The 24,102-nt window shown below is 47.7% G+C and overlaps 1 protein-coding gene across 1 annotated transcript; it reads left to right on the forward strand.

The window, feature by feature from the left end:
* The first annotated feature begins 1,386 nt into the window (after positions 1-1,386).
* Positions 1,387-23,078, forward strand: PSMA5 (proteasome 20S subunit alpha 5). The gene is made up of 9 exons (XM_039538438.1): positions 1,387-1,579; positions 6,244-6,310; positions 9,610-9,736; positions 11,949-12,016; positions 13,065-13,172; positions 13,277-13,335; positions 14,386-14,488; positions 17,726-17,812; positions 22,787-23,078. Exons 1-9 carry the CDS (start codon positions 1,551-1,553, stop codon positions 22,862-22,864), a joined length of 726 nt encoding a protein of 241 aa, XP_039394372.1. The 5' UTR covers positions 1,387-1,550; the 3' UTR covers positions 22,865-23,078.
* Positions 23,079-24,102: the final 1,024 nt, after the last annotated feature.

Here is a 24,102-nt window from a genome sequence, read left to right on the forward strand (position 1 = left end):
AGGGGAAGGGGGGAACCATGGCACCCAGTTGACCATAGGGCCTTGGGCAGTCACCCATATCACCCACCTATAAGGCTGGCTCTGTCCCCTCCAAAAGTGATGACCCCCGCACCCTACCATGCCACCCTCACTTCTGCGCTGCTGCTGGCGGCAGTGCTGCCTTCAGAGCTGGGTGCCTGGCCAGCTGCTGTCCTCTGGCCAGCCAGCTCTGAAGGCAGCAGTGCAGAAATAAGGGTGGCAATACCTCAACCCCCCTACAATAGCCTTGCAATCCCCCCACAATCCCCCCATGACCCTTTTTTGGGTTGAGACCCCCCCACCATTACAATACTGTGAAATTTCAGATTTAAATATTTGAAACAGTGAAATATATGATTTTTAAAATCCTATGACTGTGAAAGTGACCAAAATGGATCATGAATTTGATAGGGCCCCAGCCATGAGTTAACATCTCATAGGGGACTTATATGTACATTCAGAAGAAGATGATTCACAAGTGGATTTCAGTTTTCAATCAATCAGTCTCTAAACCATTAAACCTATGTTTACTGAGTGTTTGCAAAACAGCAAGTCTGAGATTTACAGAGGTCTGAAAGTGGTTTACCAGCAGCGCTGGTAATTCAGAGTTTGTGATTTGTACTTCATTATTTATTCTGGACAGTATGTAAAAATCATATTTTTTAAAATATTGTAAAAAGTAATACATTTTGGAGTATTTTTGTTGCCTTCTGCTTTTAGAGCTGCTAGGGTGCATTCACTTTGTGATTTGAAAATTTTTGCTGCAACAAAGGGGGGGGGTGTCTTTTTTTAATATGAAAGCTGAGAGTCCTGTGCAATCTCCTGATCTCTGCAGGTGGGGCTCTAGCAAAATACCACAACCGTTGTGAGACTTGTCATGAACTCACCAGTTGTGCCCAGTAGTGAGTGGTGGGGACAAAGGTTACTGCCACCCTGGTCTGGTTACTCTGGACCTGGTGCCCCACTGGGAGCAGGAGCAACAGAACTCGGGACCTGCTGGCCTCAGCCCCTTCTACTGCACCAGCACCAGCACCGGCCCCGGCCCCGGCCCCGGCCCCGGCTCCCCACTGCTAGGCCCACTCCTCCCACATCCCGCCTCTTTCTCCCTGCTGGGCCCAGCCTCCCCCGCGCGACCTGTGCCGGCCCGCCCCTCACACCTGCTGCCCCTCCCCCCTCATTACCATCTGGGTTCTTCCCCCATCGGAAGAATTGAAGAGGGGGGCGGGATCCTCATACACGTTAGACACTGGCAACCAGCAGCCAATCAAGGCTTGGCAAGGTAGCTTTTGACCAATAGCAAAGAGGCATGACTGGATCCCGCCTCGGACGCCTATTGGCGATGGTACGGTGACGTATTAGGGTGTTTCACCAATTGGGTAGCGATAGGGGCGGGTCCGCGCAGGCGCAGTACGGAGCCGGTTGCTGACAGAGCCGCTCGCCGCAGGTATCGGGCCTGGCGTGAGTCTTGGATCCGGACTCGGCGTTTCCCTGCCCCGCACGCACCGGCCTTCAGCCCCGCGCCTGTCGCCGCCATGTTCCTCACCCGCTCCGAATACGACAGGTGAGTGAGGGCGGCCCCGGCGCGGGCCTCGGTCCAGGCCCAGGATCTGCCTCGTCATGGAGCCCGGCTGGGCCTGGGGCTGGGTCACGCCGGGGGCGGCCCAGCCTCCGAGACCCCTGCGCAGCCTCTCCCGCTGAGCCCCCCAGCGCCCGCCCCTCTGCCTGGGGAAATCTGCCCCCATGAGCCTCCCAATTCCCTTTTCTCCTTCCGCCCCCAGCTTCCCAACTGTCTCTTGGTGGGGAAATCCCCCCTTCCAGACCCTGTCCTTGGGCCTCTTCCCTGGTGCTGTCAGTGGGGATGAGAACGAGGCCTCCAGTGATTCCCCTCGGGTGTTCCCATTACCTTCACCTTGGCCCTGAACTGGCCCCCCTTAGTGGGGAAGTACAGACCCCACTACATCATCACTCTGGAAAGCTCTGTAGACCCCACCTCTGGTGGGGGCCCACATTTGGAGGCCCTGGGGAATGCTTTAGCCACCCAGCCTTAATGTGTCTGAAGTAGGAAACTTGGGGTTTGTTTATACTGGCACTGTACACCCCCTCCCCCGAGCGCTGCAAGTTTCAGTGCTGTAAAGTGCCAGCGTAGCCGTGCACCAGTGCTGGGAGCTACTCCCCTCGTCGGGGTGATTTTTTTTTTTATAGTGCTAGGAGAGCTCTCTCCCAGTGCTATGTCATGACTACACAAGCCATGTTAAAGCACTAAAGTCAAAGGAACACCATCAGATTATCCCACTACAGTATCTTCCTTTTCCACTCATGGCACCCAACTCTCCCTGAAGTCTCTTGAGATTAAATACCAAAAGTGCTGCAGTATGGCTAAAAGTCTGATGTAAAGCAGCAGTAACCAAGTGGAGTCCAAGTTAGCAAGGTCATTTTGGCGCTGTCCACGCTACAATTACACGTGGCCGTAGACTTCGTTACAAGAAAGAGACACATTGGATGGGTTTTAGAGTAGCAGCCGTGTTAGTCTGTATCCGCAAAAAGAACAGGAGTACTTGTGGCACCTTAGAGACTAACGAATAAATTTGTTAGACATATTGGAGAGAGGTAGTTGTAGAGTAGTTGGAGCCTTGTCCCTAATTCAACATATTGTGCCCTTTGTATTGTAGTTTAACTGCTGTTCTTGAACACTTGGGCCCTGTCTATGCCATGGCTCAATCTGCTTTAAATATGGTGGTGGTTAGCAAGTGTTAATATAGTTTCCCTGACCTGAGTAGATGAGGCCTACTCATGTTAGGCCTCCTGCTGTCTGGCTTGCAACTCAAACTATAGTGGAGGCAGGGCCTAAGAAGCAGGCTGGGTTAGTCACAGAGTGACTCCGAGTTTTCAGGCTTTTGGTTTCATTTTTAGTTGGACTGAACGCTATGTTTTGCATGGTTATAAAACTGCCATCAAAGCAAATAAATAAAAACTACTCTCAGAAAGTTTAGGTGACCATGTAATCATGAGCTAAGCATTTTGTGGGGATCTGACAAATGTGAATTTGCATATGCACCCTTGCACTTTGAATGTATTTGGAATTGTTCAAATAACTTTTCAATTAAAAACATAGCTAATTATTCCTCATACAGTTACAAATCCTAATAAAAACTTGCAATTGTATTCCAAAATGATTGCAATATATACTGATATGACAGCAAAGTCACTGGGTACAAAAACAACACAGGAATATAGAAATCATGGTGAGACAGTTTTTCATTGATTTGAGGTTTATTGCTGAGAAAAATGCAAAGTTAATTAACTTTGATAAATGGCTGAGTTGCAGCTAATGCTTCTACCTTTTTATGGTTTTGTTGTGTGTGTATATAATTCAGATGTATAAGGTCCTGATCCTGCAAGGAGACTTGTGTGGGCTGAGCCCCACTGAAGTCACTGAGGCTTTGTGTGTGTGCAGTGATCCACCCACGGAGCCCTGTGCAGGTGCAAGAGTCTCTCCATATGGAACTCATTGCAGATTTGAGGCCTCAGAGTAGATCCTTTTGCATGGTAGGGTATAATCCAGAATTCTGTTGCAGCAATTAAAAATAAAAATCTGAGTGACCCTGAAAGAGAGTTAGCAGGAAGATATTTACAACTTCTTTGATGTACTGCAACAATACTATATACATCTCACATTTCTATATGATTAAAATACTGTGGGGAAAATAGCTTTATGTGCTGCAAGGCTACTTTGGACTGGCAGCGTGGTGGGGGTAATTAGGAAGAGAGTAACCTCAAAATGTAGCTTGTCGCTGCTGTTGCGAGTTGTCTTGGTGTCCCATCGAGCTGTTTCTTCCCATCTGAAGTTTCTTCAGTTGTCAGCAGCTTGATCGTTCTACCCTCTTCAATATCTCTTTTGGGGATGGGAACCAGCATCTATTTTGCCCATCCCTTGCATGATGATCATCTTCATGGGAGCAGTTGGGGGGCTCATTCAACAGCAATTCCTAATGTAAGTTTGCCTGCAAATTGTGGATCCAGAACAAGATAGTACAGGCACACAGCCCTTCTAGCTCTAGGTTTTGGGTAGTTGGTGGGACAAGGCTGCTTGGATTCCTTCCACTCTTTGCAGGAGTGTCTCTTCTCTTTCTTCTCCCCCCCCCCCCCCTCCACATATCAATATGGCACTTCCTTCTCCTTCCCACTCCCCCACAAAGGTTTAAATAGATATTCCCTTCATCCCTTTTCACCAATAGGTTAATTTCTTTAGTGTGGTGTTGCTCCTATTTCTAACTGCCCAACCCAAAATACCAATTAAGTCTCTTTTATGAAGAAGGGCTATATGCAGTATTGCTAGAGTAGTCCAAGATTTTTTGTGGGTGGTGGCATGGAATGAGTTCCTGGCATATGCCAGTGGCTGTCTGTGCCCTGGGTGTCAGCATCTGGACCAGTCAGGTGGGGCACTGTGCTGTACCAAGTATGAAGTTTCATACAGTTATATTTAAAATGATACTGTCTTCCAAGGTGAGGCAGAAGTCGCGTGTTAAGAAATCTCCCAGAGTCCCCCACAGATTTCTGGATGTTAGTGAGGCATTTGGTGGTGGCATTGCATTCACGTAGGCTACATCTGCACTACAGCACTTACAGTGGTGCAGCTGCACCGATGCTGCGCTTGTGGTGGAGACACTCTAAGCCAGTGTTTTTCAAAGTACAGATCAGGCCCTGGGTCACCTTGCTGATTCAAATTATAACGATTGTTGCTGCGCAGCAGCTCTAAAGGAACCTGGAGAGGAGAAAGGAAGGAGGTGGGTGGGAACTGGGGACGGGGAGCAAGGTGGGGCTTGCAGGGCTGCTGCAGGCATCTCCCCTGGCCCTCCGGAGCTTGCTGTTTTGGCAGGAGAGAGGGGCCCTTCCCCCGGAGCTCCATGCAGAGGGAGAGAGGGGCCTTTCCCTTGGGGCTGGGGGGAGTCCTCTGGCCCCAGCCCTGGGGCAGCCTGCTTGCTGCACCCCAAGCTTCTCATCCCTGGCCCCACCCCAGAGCCCGCATCCCCAGCCAGTGCCCTTACCCCCCCACATCCCAACCCTCTGCCGCAGCCCTGAGCCCCCTCCAGCACCCTGAACCCCTCATCTCCAGCTTCACCCTAGAGCCCTCACCCCCAGACAGAGCCCTCACCCCCTCATGCCACCCTCTGCCCTACCCTGGGCCACCTCCCACACTCCTTACCATGGGCTTACTAAGGCTAGTGTCGGTTATGTAAAGTGGGTTAACCTGGAATGTTTTGCAATATTATGATTTTATGAAAACTCTAGTCAAAAGTTATAATTATGTTGGGTTACGAGCATCAACAATTTTCTTCAACTGGGTCATGAGGAAAAAAGTTTGAAAACCGCTGCTCTAAGCCAACGGGAGAGAGCTCTCCTGTCGGGTTGTTAACTCCTGCCTCCGCAAGAGGCGGTAGCTATGTAGGTGGGAAACTCTTGCTGAATATAAGCAAGGTAATAGCTTTCCTGAGCCAATAGGAGCATATACTTTTTAGAGTCCAGTGGCCATTCTAGCATCTGCTTATGGAAGATCCCTTGAAGCATTACTCCCTACATTTATAATTGGACTTACTGGAATTCTAGGGCATCTTCTGCTTTTGTCCAGTCCCTGCTGCTTTTTCACTTCTTCCTCTTTTTAAAACTTGTGGATCTACATCCCTCTAGTCCAGGGGTCGGCAACCTTTCAGAAGTGCTGTGCCGAGTCTTCATGTATTCACTCTAATTTAAGATTTTGCATGCCAGTAATACAATTTAACATTTTAGGTCTCTTTCTATAAGTCTGTAATATATAACTAAATTATTGTTGTATGTAAAGTAAATAAGGTTTTTAAAATGTTTAAGAAGCTTCATTTAAAATTAAATTAAAATGCAGAGCCCCCTGGACCAGTGGCCAGGACCCAGGCAGTGTGAGTGCCACTGAAAATCAGCTCGCGTGCCGCAGGTTGCCTACACCTGCTCTAGTCAATATCTGCCATGTTGGTGTTCGCTTTCTGAATATACAGGTGGCATGCTGCTGGATGAGGAATGTACCCCTATAAACTTATCCAGCCATTGACTTTAATGCACTCTTTCTGCATTACCAGCTGACTTGACTTAGTGCCATTAGGTCCCTCTGTGGAGTTGAAACAGGACCTATTTTCTCTGATGTTTGTCCTTAAGTTTTTGGCGTTTTCTCTAGCTCTGATTTTGTTTTCTTCATTGCAGGGGTGTGAATACCTTTTCTCCAGAAGGGCGGTTGTTCCAGGTGGAATATGCAATTGAGGCTATCAAGGTATTGCAAACCTCAGCCATTGTTGATACATTGCAATCTGTAGCCCAAATGCTTCTAATTGTGATTGGGTTTAGTCACTAAGAATGGGAGAGCTCTTAAGAAAAGTCCCATTGTTCATTTCAGTAGTTGACACTCTTCATTTGAAGCGAGGACTGAACCAGTGCCCTGTCATTATTTATTGTTCCCTTTTTGTGTACACACACCTGGTGGAGCGCTTATGTTCATACAGTGATGCTGGTTAATAGCAATCCTGATGACATCTTGCAGTTGAGAGCCAATCCCGTTCCATGGATGTTCATGGGCTTCGGGAAGTGGCAAGCCTGTTGCCAGTACATTAACTTTTTCTGGAGGAAAGACCTCAGCTGCAGGCAGGTTTGCAGGGCTATAGCAAGGAAAGGAAGTGCTTGAGGCTGCACAGTACGTCTCTATGCTGTCTTGCTCTAGCACTAGTACCTGGGCTCGGCACGCCCCAGTGCTTCCTTCTCTGGCTGCAGCCCCACAAACCTGCCTGTGACCAGGAACTGCCATCCATGTCCCTGGCACTATGGGCTGGGAGGGGAGGCTGTGGGCTGGGCAGCGGTAGAGAAGGAGACTTCAGCCCAGATGCTGGGGCTTTCCATAGAGAGTGTAGGTGCTGAGGCCCAACAAGGTTGCACAATACCTCTCCCTGCACTTTCCTGGCTGTGTCCTGTCCTGGCACCGGGGGCTCAGGCTGTCCTAGTGCTTGTTCCCTGGCTGCAGCCCTGCGAACCTGCCTTCTGCTTATTGGCAACTTCTGGACAGCAGCAATTTTTACTGGGAACCAAGATGTTGCTAATAAGCAAAATCCATTGTATAATCAATTGAATTGAATGTTAGTTAACACTTAGGAACGCCACAGCCTGGAGTGGGGGAATGGGAAAGACCTCTTCCCCAAAACTACACAGTCAGCAAAAGTTTTGGGGAAACTACTGAATGCCAACATACTGCCAAATTTTGTGACTGGGACCCCACAGTTCTAACCTGAGATTATTAAAGATCCCATGGCATTTTTGAGACTTGGCGTTACGCCAACATACAAACCAAATTCTAATGTGAGTAATTACATTCTAGCTCCTTAAATGCCCCCCTATAGCTTCAATTAAAAATATTCACTTGATGCCCTGAACCTTCTTGGGCTAATGGAGCATTGCATTCTGGGATGTGTAGTTTCCACATACCGCCTCTCTCAAAGATTACCATTTTATAACTACACTATTCTGTGTTAACTAGGTGACCTTTATTTTTTTGGCTAATTGCCAAAGAAATTGGGAGTTTGTGAAGTTTGGCAGTGCCTGTTTATAATGGTTGGGAATGTTCTTTCTGTTGCAAGTGATGCAGTTGTCTCATTGCACATGCGCAAGATATATTTTAACTGAATTGAGAGATGGAGGTGTATTTTTTCTAATATGTAAAGAAACCAACAGTTTCTCCCCAAATTTGATGCAGAGGGTTTTAGTGTAAATGGCATTGAGGAAAGAAACCTTTTTTTTATAGGTTTCTCGATGGCCTCTATTTAGGAATTAGTGTTAAGGGTCCCTGCAGATGAATATCTTCTGTGTTACTATTGCCCACTCAAACACTTCGGCCACAAGGAGCAGGCAAGGTGCAGCTATTCATTTTCGAGTTTTTGGAAGCAAGAACTCTTAAATTCATCCTAGTAGTCAGCATGTTGCTCAGAAAATACATATAATAAAGCTGAAATCTAATCCATAGGATAAACTTGCTTGTCTTTATTGTCAGTTCCACCAATAAGTCTGGAAATGAATTAAATTTATGCTGCTCAAATATTACCTTAAAGATGCTTGGTACATTATTCCATGTATCGGGAGTACAGGGGTGTCCTTCAGTTTACAGGGAAATAAATTGGGGCAGTTGGTAATGCAGTCTTTGCAGTACCTCAAACAATAATATTTTGTTTCATAATTACAGTCAAAGCTTTGAATATGGTTCAGGCAAGATATATACTTAATAAGGGATCCAGGTGGTTCAGTCATTGAGAAACATGTAGGTGAAGATGATGCACACAAGAATTCCCTAAATCTGGAAGTTGCATTTGACAGTGGCATGATTTAGGGCTTGTCTACAAGGGGAAATTTACTGATATAGTTATGCAAGTAAACTTCCTTGTGTAGGCAAGCTCTTAAAGTTATGAACAGGCAACTGATAGCAAAGTATTTAATCCTAGTTTTGGTGCCCTGTGTGGCCTTTGTTGGTCACCTCACTTCATTATTCTTCATTGCCCTGTCTGTAAGAGGAGTGTAATACTTAATTATCTCAGAGGGGAGTTGAGGATGCAGTAATTAAGGCATGAAAAGCGGTATGTGGTGTGAGTGCAAAGTATCTCTCACTTGTACACTAAGTAAATTCTGAGACGGTAGGGGATTTCACAGCAAAGGAAAGAATAAAAGTGACTAAACTAATAAAATTATTCTGAAAATATTAGTTATATCCTGTTTTAAGGCCTCCTTGGAAATCAATGCATCTGACTTTAATTTTGTTCTGCAAAAGAAAATTCACAAGGCTCTTTTTAATCTGTAAAATTTAAAAAAAAAAATCTGAGAGATTATGGTATAGCTCGGGGAAGAGATTAATTACTAATCTGCAAGAGGGTTTCTGGGTCTCAATGAACTTTCAAACTGCACATCCTGAGCAGTTTAACTTCCTCTGGTTCCCAGATCAAATTCTGACCTCTTAGTTTAGCTCTCACTGTGTGTTATCCTGTATTTGTTGTGAAGGTACATAATTGTAGGTACATTAGTGCAGCGGTTCTCAAACTTCATAGCACCATGACTCCCTTCTGACTACAAAAATTACTACACAACCCCAGGAGGGGGGACCGAAACCTGAGCCCCACCACCCCAGCTGGGGGTGAGGAGCAAAGCAAAGGCCAAGCCCCTCCCCGGGCAGGGGGTCTGTACTCTGAGCTCAGTTGCTCAGGGCTGAAGGCGAAGCCTGAGCCCTGCTGCCCAGGGCTGAATCCCTTGGGCTTTGGCCCCAGCAAGTATAACGCCAGCCCTGGCAATCCCATTAAAATGAGGTCGCAACCCACTTTGGGGTCCTGACCCACAGTTTAGAACCCCTAAATTAGTATATGCAGAATCTTTTTCTGCTACTGATATTGTAGTACAGTAATGGCATCATTCTGGGGGGTAGAGATATTACAAATGATGTAGGTCAAGATGAGCATCCTCATTTTGTGTAATTAGATACCAAAGTGTAAGCACCCTAGTAATGTTGTAGACTATGTGTGATGGTGGTAACTGTGTGTGTGTTCTTAGCTTGGCTCCACAGCCATTGGGATTCAGACATCAGAAGGTGTTTGCCTGGCAGTGGAGAAGAGAATCACCTCCTCGCTTATGGAACCCAGCAGTATTGAGAAAATCGTAGAAATAGATTCTCATATAGGTAAGAGTAATGCAGGTTTGTTCCTTCTCATGGTAAGGCCTGTTGCATCCTTCCAGCCCTGACGTGTAATGAAAGCCTCTCCTCCAGAAGAGTTTCATGAGAGACTTGTCTTGAGACATGGCTTCTGAAGTCAGCTCTCAGGCCCTCACGTGGCTTTCTTGGGTGGGAACAAACAAGCAACTCCCAGCAAATACTGGGTACTGGTTTTCCAGGCTCCAGGCCAGCAGGACATAGTTGCAGGAGCAGGAAGCAGCAGCTGAAATGCTCCTCCTGTTTGACCTCCCTAATGAAAGCTCATCCCCAAATTTAGATCTGGGAGGGCACGGAATTATTGCAATGTAAAGGTTTGATCCCAGGCCAGTGTCTGTGCTGGGAGCTCACTGATTGGACCACTAATGTTAGCCTGTTCCTCTGTGCTCAAGGCAGCTTACTGCGGCTGCAGGGGGCCCAAGGAAGACTGATTGCCAAATATGTCAGCTTAAAAAATTAGAGCTCTCCTAAGCACTAGTCTTGTAAGTGATGAGAATTGGGGTGGGCTGTGCTGCTTGTGAAGAGACAGGCTAGAGTCCCAGAAAAGAAACTTTCTCCTCTGCTTTCTTATGATACAGCCCTTTCCACAGCTACCAGCAGCCATGTGGTACTACAGGTTGAACAAATCTATTTATTTATAGCCTCTTATTTCAGCCAGCTTATAGCAAGGCGAAGCTTCACTGATGTGGTGCCTCCTGCTGGTCATCCTGGGAATTAGCTCTTCCAGCTCAGAGCGCCTTGCCTGCCGCTCGCCTGCCGCTGGCCCGTGTCCCTCCTGGACCCTGGTGCCCCTCTACGTCAGGGTTCTGCCCCCAGGAGTAACCCACAGTCTGGGTCTCCCTACCCAGGGAACCCCCCCAACCCTCTATCCCCACCTTGCCTCAGTGGCTACTGCCATTCACCATCTAGCCCCTGCTCACTGGGGCAGACTGCAGTCTATAAACCACCCATCATTGGCAAGGAGGGGTTCAACCAGCTGCCTCTACCTATTCCCAGGCTACACTTCTGTAGCCCCAGTACCTTTCCTGGCCTTTAGCAAGGCTTGCAGCCTGGAGGGTTTTCAGGCTGGAGCTCCGCAGCTCCTCTGGACTTCCCCCAGCCCTGCTTCACTCTAGGTATCCCACTCAGCTCCCAGGTAGCCAGGTCCTTCTCTCTACAGCTAGAGAGAAACTCTCTGCGCGTCTGGCTCACAGCCCTTTTATAGGGCCAACTGTAGCCTGATTGGGGCGTGGCCCCAGTGGTGGCTCCTTCCCCAGTCAGCCCAGCCTTTCACAGCTGCAGCCCTCTCTGGGGCTGCTTTTAACCCCTGTTCTTCAGGAGTGGGGCAGCCACCTCACTACACAGCTACAAATGTGCAACTTGGTGGTATTGTGTGTGTATATCAGCGACATGCATCTGACGAAGTGGGTATTCACCCATGAAAGCTCATGCTCCAATATTTCTGTTAGTCTATAAGGTACCACAGGACTCTTTGTCGCTTTTTACAGATCCAGACTAACACGGCTGCCCCTCTGATACTTGTGTGTATACCAAATACTGTCAAGCAGAAAGGTGACTCTTCCAGTACTTAGATTTTTGGTCAATAGCCCCACGGGTCCTCCCACTCCAACCCTTTACTCTCACATGTGTTGTAGGTCCCCAGCCTGAATTCTGGCTGCTTTGTGCTACCCAGCCACTAATTAATTCACTCTTACATTATGCCACCTGTGTTCAGGAAGCTGGTGAGTGGCACCCTGTGGAGCCTGATTGCTGTCTCAGACCTCTTACTGTGCCAGTGCCAGCTAATAGAGAAGCAGCCAGCCCTGTTTTCAGGGGAGGTTAACTTTATTCTTTCCAGCTGGTTTGGCTAGTGTCTTGGATTCTCTTCCAAGGTTCCAGATTCGGTTCCTTTGTCAATTCGCTGCAGTGGTGGTTTTTTTGCCCTGATGAGCCATAGCTTTAGCCATCTAGCTGAGTAGTAGAACCTCACCTGTCTGGCAATTCTATTTGCATCCAGTGTTCACTTTCTGACCTAAACTGTTGTACAGTGTTACTGAATGCTGTTGCACAGCAGGCACGTGTGGCCCGGTGGGTGAAGGAGTACTTATGTCACTAGTACAGTGCTTTGAGGATTTGGGGGACAAAAGTGGTAGATAAATAACTTAATAAATGAAGTTGTCACACTTTCTCCCCTTTGTTTCAGGCTGTGCCATGAGCGGACTAATAGCTGATGCAAAGACTTTAATTGATAAAGCAAGAGTGGAGACACAGGTAAAGCTTCCTCTGTTGTTATTCCCCCTCCCCAAAACAGTGACCTGATTCTGGGAACAGATTATTTTTGTGGCCAGTTGGATGGTCCCGGCACTTGCAGACCTGGGTAGCAAAGACAAACAATGCTGAGTAGGAGGAGAAACTTGGAGTCAAGCCCAGCAGCTGAAATTTCACAGGTGTTTGGCAGAACTGACTCTCTTGCTCTCATTTGTTGTTTGTTTTGGTCTTTTTTAATAGTGAGAGCTTGGTATGAAGAAGGAACTGCATTAAATTCTCTTGTAGAGGGGTTTTGCCTGGGGGACTCACAGCTGGTATGGGTGGATAAAGGCACATCAGCACTGCTCCTCCCCTTCTTTTGGAGTAACATGAATCCTGCTCTCCTTTCAGCTGAGTGTAGTTCTAAGATGCCCTGACTTTGCAATCACCCTGTTAGTGGCCCAGGGTCTCAGGCTTCCCTAAGGGAGCAGCAAACTAGTAAAGGGACCAATCCACTACTTCTGAAAGAAGCCCTTGTGAATTGGTATTTCCAAATTACTGGGTTTTTTCCATCCCAAACCAGGCCATGAAGATGCCCTTCTTCGGAGAGGCCCATGTCACAGACACATGTTCTTTAGCTTGGGATGTCACTTCTGAGCACTTCCTTGCATTATCTCCATTGAACGTACTGCCCTCGAAATGCTCCAAGCCCCTGCCAGGTTAGGAAATGGAACTGGAGTCCAGAAGCTAGGAATGGGTGAGAGGGGATGGATCACTTGGTAATTACCTGTTCTGTTCATTCCCTCTGGGGCACCTGGCATTGGCCACTGTCGGAAGACAGGATACTGGGCTAGGTGGCCCTTTGGTCTGATCCAGTACGGCCGTTCTTGTGAGTCTTCCGCATGGCAGTGAAGAGCACCATCACAAGGCTACATGGCAGGCCCGTTATCTTTGAGACCCTTTTATTCCATCAGAGCATTAGCTTGTGCATGTGTCCTGTTGAGGATCACGTGCAAGAAATGGCTTTTGGAAAAGGATGGGTAGTTCAAGTCCTTGTATTATCTTCTCCTAGAATCACTGGTTTACATACAATGAAATCATGACAGTAGAGAGTGTGACACAGGCCGTATCCAACCTAGCCCTGCAGTTTGGAGAGGAGGATGCTGATCCTGGTGCTATGGTGAGTAGGTGCTGGCACAGGACACTTTCTGAGTGTAAAACCATTGGATTTCCTCTGCCTTAACAGTCCTGGTCTCTCTCAACCCTCCTGTGGTTTTGTTACAGTCTCGTCCATTTGGAGTAGCACTGTTGTTCGGAGGAGTCGATGAAAAAGGACCCCAACTGTAAGTTCAACTCTCTCGCTGATTCATGCTCTTCTTGGGAAGAGGTGGGGCTTCTACCTGCACCACAAGATAGTCTTATTAGACAAGAAATAGGGAATTGCATAGAAATCAACATTTTGAGCTTATCTCAGTATGTGTCTGGGGATGCAACAAGCTGCAATGGTTGCCTGTTCAGTGTTGAACAGAATATCCTTGCAGTAAATCCTGATTTTAAGTCTTATTTAAGTTGAGAATAAAGTGAAAAGGGGAGATCTTTCTTACCCTTCCCCAGAGAACTAGCAGAACCACTCGTAACATAATATCTGGAGCCTGCTATACCATTCCTTAGGGATGGGGTGGGAGCGCTTGTAACCAGAAACTCAATGTGCTTCCAAGATCCAGACCTTCCTGGAGTGGTGGGGGGTGGAAACTCCATGAATGCAGTAGGAGGAACAGCTCAGTCAGAAGAATCTCTAGCTGAAGGTCTGTCTTTCTGGGTAACCATGGCCTCAGTCCCTAACAGAATAACAAAAAATCCTGTTCATGTGAAATGCTTCCGCTAGGGTTGCAAATGATAGTGACAGAAAGGGGTGCAACTCTAATTCTAGTTTAGATACCCTGGTTGTCTGTTGGGTTTGGCATTTGCTTCAGGGCATTTCTTGACCCTTCAGCCCCTTTGGAATCTTGGTCTGAATTTCATCTTGCCCTCCAAATGCCAGCAGGAGTTACCTGCTGCTGGTGTGTCTTGTCTCAGCAACCCCTCAAATCTGCCATACAGGATGATGCTGGCTTTAGCCACATATCATGTACCCTGAGCCTCATGTACCCAGGCAAGCTGCCACTCTCTAAATTTCACCAGATGAGTCCTTAGCTTCCAGCTGTAAATTGGGCTCTGCAGCGAACTTGCATCCGACGAAGTGGGTATTCACCCACGAAAGCTCATGCTGCAAAACGACTGTTAGTCTATAAGGTGCCACAGGATTCTTTGCTGCTGTTTCATTATTGTGAATCTTCTGGGGAAACCCCTTGCAATGCAATGGCATAAGACACTCTTACCTGTATTCCTGGCAGGTTTCACATGGACCCTTCTGGGACATTTGTGCAGTGCGATGCCAAAGCAATTGGATCTGCCTCGGAAGGTGCACAGAGCTCCCTGCAAGAGGTTTATCACAAGGTAATGGAATGAGTTCAGAATTGCACCTGCTGATTAGCTAGCTGATGTTTGCAGTGCCCTGGGAAGTAGGTATTACCCCTACTTCATGAGTGGGGAAACTAGGTACGGGGGCTAAATCCTGAAGGGTAATACCAGAACACCCCAATACCAAGGTATGGTATAAACACACTCCCCAAAGATGATACAGGGACATGCTGACCCCTCCTAAGGATAAGGTCAGGATGACAGCGTGATGGATAGAGATGTTTTGATCGAACCAACAGGTACAAGTTAAAGGGTGGTAACTAACCATATCAGAGAGGCAATACGTAACTTGTTTGTATCGGTGTATAAAAGAGGGATTGCCGAGGGTGTGTGTCTGTCTGGACTAGTGGGGAGCAGAAGGTCATGCCTGCTCACTGAGCTGCGCCCATTGTAATGGGTATACAGGTGTTAAGTGTCCCCATAGAACGGGCTCTCCTAACAAATATTTTGGTGGCCTCAGAGTGTGGCCACCAACTCTTGCTGGTGGCGGCTCTGACAAACCAGGTTCTCTGTCCCTGTCTCCTACAACCCTTCAGCGAGAGCCTGCTTCAGGCATGGGGGTTGGGAATTCACCAGCCATTTGCAGAGTCCCAGGCTCCCTTTGCCTTGCCCAGGCAGGAGCGGGGTAGCTGTCCAGGGGAGTGCCCCAGCAACCGAACACTGCAGCCACCTCCGATGCCACGCACACCAGCCCCATGTGCCTCCAGAGGTGCTGTCCAGAGTCCCTGAGGAGGGCACAGATCCCTTCTGGCGGCACCAGCACAAACACCAAGGCAGCGCATCTTGCTGCTTTTGGTAACAGCTATTCAGGAGCAATGGCTGGATGCTGCAGGTAGAGGCCATTGCTTCTCTTCTCCTCCCCCTCCTTGAAGGCTGTTGTGGCTGAAAAAAAATCCATTGGTGGCAGCATTTGAGAAACGCTGCCATAGAGTTTACCAGGTGCTAGGACCGTGTTTCGTAAACAATAAACCTGGCCGAACACCTTTGCTACTGAACCGAGTCTGTGATCTTCTTGGGACGTTAACCCATACAGCAGACCTTGATCGATCTGGTCAGAGCCAGTACATTACAACACACATGCAGCCAACAACTGATAGCAGCTAGTCATCCATTCTTGGGTATCCTATAAACCAGGCCCGCACAACATGCGGCCTGTGGAGCGTCACTGTGCGGCCCCCGAGGGGATTCTAAATCCCCCGCACACAGCGCTCTGCGGGGAGCCCAGAGCCCTTTAAATCCCAGCCGCGGCCGGGAGTCAGAGGGCTCTGGGCTGCCCGCAGAGATTCCCAACCGCGGCAGGGATTTAAAGGGCTCAGGGCTCACCGTGGCTGCGAGCAGCCCAGAGCCATTTGAATCCCGGCATGCGGCCGCTGTTTGCCCCCTCCCCAGACCTCTGCCCCAACTGCCCCCCAGGACCCTCACCCCCTATCTAAATGCTGCTGCTCCTTGTCCCCCGATTGCTCCCTCCCAAGACCCCTGCTCCAACTGCCCCTTGGGACCCCAGCCCCGATCTAAGCCTCCCGTCTCCTTGTCCCCAACTGCCCCCTCCTGAGACCCCCAAACTTCCCTAGGACCCCACCCCATACCTGTTCCTTGATAAACCCCTGGGACTCCCATGCCTATCCAACTGCTGCCTGTCCCCTGACTGCCCCCCTGAACCTCTGCCCCATCCAACCACCCCTGCTCCCTGTCCCTTGACTGCCCCCTGGAACTCCCTACCCCTTCTCCAACCCCCAGCCCCCTTACTGTGCCACTCAGATCAGCGTGTCTGGCTCCATGCAGCTCCAGACACATTGCTGCCATGCTCCCCCGTGGAGCCCACAGGCCCCCCCACCCCAGCACCTGCCTTCCAGATTTGAACACCTCAAAATTCAGGAGTGCTCAAGCTCAGTTTGGGCGGCTGTTACTTCATTTCTCCCAAATCAAATATACTGATCCACTGTAACTTGCTGTAGAAAAAGCAGGATAAAATTGAGCAAGAAATGCTTATTAGCACTGGAATTGCTATTTTCAACAGCCATTGCCTTTTTGTTTGTTTAAGGAAGACAGTGATATTGCACTGGCAAATTCCCCATAGAAAGAAAGAGTGGAACAAAAGAATAATAAAGGCACCTGAACTTTTCCTCATTTATGTATGACAGTCTTATAATATGCATCCAGATATCTTCCAATCACACAAGCTGAAAATTGTTCCACTTTACTGCAGCTCTGTAACCATATGGGAACCAATCCTGTCTGTGTTTTGTGCACATCCAAAATTCCTGCTTAATGACCTGCCCTGGGAGTGTTACCAGTGACCCAGGGCTGGGGAGGCAGGAGGTGTGTGTTGGGGGGGAGGCACTGGCGGGGGGGGGGAGCCCAGGGCTGGGGCAGCAGCAGGCGGGGGAGGGCACTGGTGGGGAGGAAAGGGGGAAGCCCAGCGCTGGGGTGGCAGGGGGTGTGGGTCAGTGGGGGGAGAGCACAGGATTGGGGCAGCAGGGAGGTACAGGGGGGAGCCCAGGGCTGGGATGGGGGGCAGCGAAATTTTTTTTTGCTTGGGGCAGCAAAAAACCTAGAGCCGACCCTGCCGGGTTCCCCCAGCCGCCGGAGCCCCGAGCCCTTTAATTTGACCCTGAGGGCTCACAGCCACCTCTTCAGTTGGGAGCCCCCGGTTGATTTAAAATAAAGTATCACCTCCCCACCCCCAACCTTCCTTTTTGGCCTACAGCTGTTTTGGTGGGGCGGCGCTGGGGAAGGAGGGTTTGTTTCTGCAGGGCTGGACGGCCCTGGGGCAGGGTGTTTCTGCGGGGCCGGGAGGTTTCGGCCCTCGGCTGTTTTCTTTGGAGGAATGTGGCCCTCGCCACTTTACGGGTTGTGCAGGCCTGCTATAAACCATTGGTTCTGGACATTGGCTAATGGTGGGGGCCTCACATGTTAGAGCACGAAGATGTCTGTGAATATGGAGGTCAAATTTTCATAATTGTTAAAACATGTACGCAGCAATTTATTACCTTGCCTGAACTACATTCCTCACTACTGCAGTGTTGGTAATGCATATAATTTGGTGACATTTTGATTTGCTGCCAATGGTATCTTGACATATTTTGGAGCAGGACAGAGGGAGGACATGACTTCTAGAGAGGATGTGATTTTCTTTTTTCAGAGGACTGGTTAGAGGGGTGTGCTAAGCAATGAAACTGAGTGGCAACTTTTGTGGCTTGTTTTATTTAACAGTCAATGACACTGAAAGAAGCAATCAAGTCATCTCTTGTCATCCTAAAGCAAGTTATGGAGGAGAAACTGAATGCAACTAACATTGAGGTACGTGCTGCTGTACTGTTCTTCCCTGTATAAATCCTGTAGGAGTTTGCAGCATTTGGACTACAAGAAAAGTCTATCCTGCTTATATTCTGTGCTTCCCTGGTCCAAGTCTCTGTGGTTGCACAGCAAGTGTGTCCCCTTTTAGTGTCTCACCTGATACTAAATCAGGGCTGGTTTTAGATATTTGTCAAAACAGCAGTGACTGGGATGAGGGGACTTTAAAACAGGGCCAATCCGCAACTCTTAAGCCTTCAATCTCTTCCTGAGGTGGTGATTCTTGTCTGTTTCAACATCTATAAATTTCTAATGTGCTCATTGGCATAATATCACTGTGTTGCCACATAACTCCATGTGGCATATCTGAAGTAAGAATGAAATCCTCAATCTTTCTCTTGATGTGGGCTCTTGGGAAAGTGTTGTTGGGCTCCTCTGCCCTGCTAATTGGAGAATGCTTGTCTGAGTGAATATCTGAATCCTGCAACACTCCCTGAATGTGGCTAGGCTAGGCTTTGTATTGCTCTCCAAAACCTTGAAGGGGGGGCCCTGCTGAGAGCACTAACACAAGATCTCAAGAGTTGCCAGAGTGGACATGTCATGCCATGCCAGCTGGGCAATTTTTTTAGGGTTTCCCACTGCCATCCTTTCTTGGCACTTCCAAGGAATGAAAATTATACAGCTTCAGGACTTGCTATTCTTAGTCTTGTATCAGTGCAAAAATCCTTGTTAGATAACAAGACCAAAGAGATGGGTTTCCCAGGCTTCAGATCTCTGGGAATGACTTATGTAGAGTCTGTTAACCTCCACTTCCTAGTGATGAGCAGCAGCCTTGCCAGATGTAATTTGGTTCAGACATGCTAATGCTTTTTTTGGGGGCAAATAAAAATAATTGTTTTCCTCTTGGTAAAGGGTAGGTAAATAGATTTCTTTTTAGCAAGGCTGGTGTATAACATTTGTTTCTATTTCTGGCAGTTTACAAGATAACTGAACCTTAAAATCGTGTCATTCTGACTACTAACTTGCTCTTGTGTTTCTTCAGTTACTGATGTGATTTCAACAGCTGCTGTCTCTAGCTGGTAACTTTCAAGCTGAAAATAATAGGCACACACTCTAATTTTGGGTGCCTCTGTTTTTGACTGCCCACCCTGAGATGCCTGGGGGCCTGACTTCTCAGAGTTGTGAGCTGCAGGTGCCTTAGCTCTGGCAGTCCGTGAAGAATCAGTTGCTGGAAGTGAGGTGGGGAAGCGAAGCAAGATGACAGTCAGAATGATGTGATTTTACATTTTTGTATGCAAAAACCTACTAAAGCACAGAAATACTTTGGGTCCAGTATAAATGCTCTGAAGTCCAGTAAACTTCCCTAAGTGCCGTTCCTGAACAGTACCAGCAATAGGAGAGAAGTTTGACTACATTAGATACTAGCAGCCGTTTGAGCAACAAAAGCTACTAGCAACAGGCATCTGACGCTAGCTGTGCTGCTTGTGTCTAATATTAAATGCTGCTAGTGAGCCCTTCTGAGATGATAAACTGAGCTGTCCTGGAGAGGAGAGATGGAAGAGGATGTGCCAGGTTGAGTTTGCACACTCAGAGCACAATCTTGTGCCATCCCCAGAAATGTTCCAATTAGCAAGGACTATGTCATGAGCATTTTAACAGGGTAGCAAGCCCCTTAAATGAAATTGGACTCAGCTATCCTTTTTCAGTCCAGGTGTGCTCTAGTTCAGTGTAATGAGGGTGAGGCTGCCCCAGGAGTTATAAACAAGAGCTCAGGATCCTGAGGTACAGTTTAGAATGGAAGAGAGTCCAGAGGCTTGAGAGTAAGGAGCTCAGAGGAAGAGCAGAGCTGGGCCGAGAGCTCAGGGAGGAGATGTCCCTGAAGCCAGATCAGGCTGGGGAAAGAAGAAGGCAGTTGGAGGTGGGGCCCCTACAAACTTCCCCAGGCCAGAGTGCTGAGAGCGGCAGAGGGTGATGCCTCTGAAGTGGAGAGCTGAAGCTGGAAAGCCAGAGAGGGCTGAAGGACAGATGAGTGAGCCTGCTGATGTCTCAGGCAAGAGCTGGAACTATTCCTGAAAAGGAACATGGGTGGAGAGAATCCCCAGCTAGAGGCTCTGAGATGGGGCATGTTGAGAAAAGCCAGAGCTGTACTTGGTGTTGGACTGTTGGGACAAATGTGCTATTTGGACTGTGCTGGGGGCATCTTGGTTTATGGTAGGTAGCAGGACTTCTGGTAATAAACTAAAACTGCAACAAGGGCTACTTATGTATTCCAAAGGCTGTACTGAGTTTATTTGAGGAATAGAGGGAAACTGAGGCAAGGGACCACTTGCAGGGCTGCCATGAGGCTACAGTGGGGTGCCCAGTAAGGGGCCACACATTTACTAGCATGTTTGCTCATTATTACGATCTTACAAATCCAGTATCTTGGTCAGTAAAGCTTTCTTCTGGATGACTGACTTGTAGTACAGTGTGTGAAGAAATCAGTGCAGAGTAATGTGTACAGTATACTTATGTCAGGTCCTCATTTAACAGGGCTTAACTGTCCTCAGCATACCTCTATATGCACTGAGGAATCACTATCAGGTTTAAGTGTGAGAATAATGTACTGAGGATTAAAGGGGCACTGTAGACTGAAATCACCCTTCTAGTTGAGAATGTTTGACTTAGTTACTATATCTGAAAGACTAGAAGGCAAACTGAAGAGAGAGTTAAGGTTTGGGGTTGGGTTTTTTTTACATTTGACATCACGGTGTTTGGGTTTTTTCACATAGAAGCGGGGTGTAGAAAAACATGAAAATGTGGTAAAGGAACAGTTAAAAATATATGTTGACAGCAGGGTTCAGGAGCCAGTGCAGCACCTGAAACGTCTCTCAATTCGCTTTTTCAATGTGACTGTTTCCCTTTATTTAATCTCTTTCCTTACAGACAAGTTTTAAAATGTAGAGCAGTGGTTCTCAACATGTGGTCCATGGGCTGCTGGGCCCAGTCAGCACACAGCTGCGGCCCATGTGACATCCTCAGGGCCATACAGGTAGTATATATATTGTGTGGCTGTGGCCCACATAACACACAGAGAGCGGCATATGCGGCCCACAATGGTAAACAGGTTGCGAACCACTGGTCTAGAGATTGGACAAATTTGAGTCATTCACTAGTGTCTTTGAATGGTGGTTTGAGGGCATGGGTAGAGTTCATAGAATCGTAGAATCTCAGGGTTGGAAGGGACCTCAGGAGGCCATCTAGTCCAACCCCCTGCTCAAAGCAGGACCAAACCCAACTAAATCATCCCAGCCAGGGCTTTGTCAAGCCTGACCTTAAAAACCTCTAAGGAAGGAGATTCCACTACCTCCCTAGGTAACCCATTCCAGTTCTTCACCACCCTACTAGTGAAAAAGTTTTTCCTAATATCCAACCTAAACCTCCCCCTCTGCAACTTGAGACCATTACTCCTTGTTCTGAGTTGTGCATAAAGGGTTACCCAGTCAAAGTGGGTCCAGTATCTTAGGCTAAAACTATCAAAAGCAGTTGGTGATTCTTAGGTGCCCAACATGAGACTTCTTAAACAGAGCTGTCTTTCAGAAAGTGCCAACTGCCCACCATCTGAAAGCCAGGCCTGGTTAAGGTTCCCATGTTGGGACTCATCATTTAGAAAATGCTGGCCTTAAAAGTTCTTGATTTTTATACTCTTCACCTTTTACATCTTCGATGTTCTTTGCTCCCCTGCTGGTGTCTGTGGGTGACCACAAAGCAGAGCCAGTGGGCCCAATGGAAGCTCCAGGACATGCAGGGCCTGGGCCCTTTTTGTTCTGCACTTCGGTGCCCAGTCCTTCCTCTTCCATTGATGTGTGGCAGCAGCATACTCCCCATTCCCTAGAGAGTGAAGACTTCTGCCTCACTTCCAGAACTCAGTACATCCCAGGGCGGTCCAAGGAATGAAGATTCTGTGCCACACACACTAGCAGCCATGGATGCTCCCCAGTCCCCCTTGTCAGCTGCCACTGCTTCTATTCTTTACTGCTGCCTTTCCATATCAGCCCCATTAAATGGCTCTTCAAATGTTCAGTTGCTCATTTTCCAATTTCTTCTTAATATTTTGGTGCTTGGTCCGTGAAGGTTCCAGGCAGTCTGCCCTAGAAACTGAATTCCTCTGGTCCAAACAGCATCAGGAGATCCATGCCCTGCTCTGCCTTGCCTTGATAATGCGCCTCTGTCCTGTTCTCCTGGGGTCACTTCCAAGAGAGTGAACTCCCTCTCAGCCCAGGTCCCCTTGAATCCCTGGCCCTCTTGCTATCTCCATGTGAGCCACTAAACAACTGATTGATAAATGGCAGTGACTGATGTTCGCTACTGACCAGGTCTGTATTTGAAGTAATGACTTAGATGCAAATTGCCTCTTTGGTTACCAGTTTCCCAAAGATACTCAAGCTCAGTATTAACAAATTGTCCCCTAATGATATGAGTTGTTACACAGGCATTCTAAAAATGAGCCTGTAACAGGACAGGGCTTGTAACCCTGGTTGTTATAGAAGAGGGCAGCTGGCTCCCTAATCTTGCCTCCTGAAGATGTTGGTCAAAAGATGTTTGCCTGAATCTGATTAGAAATGGGACTGGGCTGAATTGCAGCTTGTCTTCTCCCCCTCCCCCCCACAAGTGTCTGCTGAAAAATTAGTGCTAACCGGTCTGTCCCTGCAGAGGGAGAAGCAGCTGAACTTGAGCCGTTCCCAGTAGATGTTTCCCTGAGCTGCTGCTACGATGAGGAGATTGAGTCAATTAGAAGCTATTTCTGCAGCAGGCAGCTATTTTGGGGAATCAAAGAACATGTTACAGGCTGGAACGATCTTGCTGGGCTGGCGGATCAGGCAGCTGAGAAGGAACAGCTGCTCCATCTCTGGCAGTTTCTCGGTTCCATGCCCTGTGCTGTCACTTGCTCACGTATGCAGGCAAACAGTTATACTGAACCCTTTCTTCTTCTCCTTCCAGCTTGCAACGGTGGAGCCCGGAATGAAGTTTCACATGTACACGAAAGAAGAGCTTGAAGAAGTCATCAAGGATATCTGAAAAACACAGGGCTTGAGAGAGAGACTCCCTCAAAAGCCTCATTCCCTGGTCTAAGTGAACTGAAAGAAGTCAGTTCGCTTTGAGTGCCCGTGATTTTATTTCCAGCAGCGTTATGTGCTTGCTCTTTGTAGAAGGCTCTAATGGTTTTTTTTACAGGTTCTGTACATAAACAATCTACAATAAGAAAATGAGAATAAATCCTTTTGTTACTCTATCTTGATTGTCTTGTATTGAAGATCTGGGGTGGGGGGAGATGCGGAACAGATATAGAACAAACTCTGCTGTTAAACTGCTGCTAGGTAAAACAGTAAGCCCTGCATCTAATGTATGTTCTGCAATCTGGCATCCCTAATAAAACTGCTCTCCCTGCCCTGCTATGCACACTGCTTCTCTGAACGGTATGGTCTGGTGTTCCCAGACATGGCACGACCTCCAGCACCCACTCTGGGGAAGATCCTTTCTGGCAACTCCAATGGCAAAGCTCCCTCTTGTGGAGAATGCTGTAATAACATACTATCTGTAATGAAACAGCTGATCCAATGTCACTTATCAGAGACGGATCCCCCTTTGTGTATCCAGTGCGTCAAAAAGACCCCCTGCTAATCCAGATTCATCTCGCCCATTCTCCTTCATGTGTCCAAGGCTTGCCTGTAGTTTTGACTTCTGTTGAAGGTTGTGAAATCAATAACTGGATTTGACATTCTTTCTTAACAGGAGCCTTAAAAGTAGGACCAAAGAGCATGGTAGGATACTTATACCCTTAACTGGAAACGAATTTTAATGTACCAAAGTTCTGTGACTTTATTTTCATAGTTAATTTTCAGAGAGTGACTACTTTTCCCAGATGTGAAATTGCTTTGAGATTTATGGGTGCAGTATTGCCCTAACAATCAGACTAGTGTCATTTATCTCTGGTGATTGTCATTTAGATCAGTGTCCTTTTTGCTTATCTAGAGTGAATCTTATCCCATTATTTGTCTCACTTTTGTTCCCAATTGAGTAACACACAGCATTAGTTTCTCTAACCTGAGGAGCTGTAACTTCTGCTGCATAATCTGGGTACAGGGGATTGAGATCAATGTGTGTTGGATTGTTAAAAGTAAAAGGAAGCTCTGCTTAATAATCAAACCACAAATGTTTGTTCCTGTGAAATCAAGGTCTTATTTTACTAATGCTATTTCAGGATTTAGGAAATTAGCTGTGTGGTGGTTCCTGCCAGTAGAGGTGTGTGGCTACAG

This window comes from Mauremys reevesii, linkage group 4 (genome assembly GCF_016161935.1).
Source record: "Mauremys reevesii isolate NIE-2019 linkage group 4, ASM1616193v1, whole genome shotgun sequence".
Classification (NCBI taxonomy): Eukaryota; Metazoa; Chordata; order Testudines; family Geoemydidae; genus Mauremys; species Mauremys reevesii.

What these genes read in the sequence shown, in the direction of transcription:
- PSMA5 (XM_039538438.1), top strand. Translation starts at nt 1,551, where the DNA reads ATGTTCCTCACCCGCTCCGAATACGACAG. An exon ending in GATGAAAAAGGACCCCAACT is followed by an intron (nt 13,336 to 14,385) that starts GTAAGTTCAACT and finishes TATTCCTGGCAG; the next exon opens with GTTTCACATGGACCCTTCTG. An exon ending in TGCAAGAGGTTTATCACAAG is followed by an intron (nt 14,489 to 17,725) that starts GTAATGGAATGA and finishes TTTATTTAACAG; the next exon opens with TCAATGACACTGAAAGAAGC.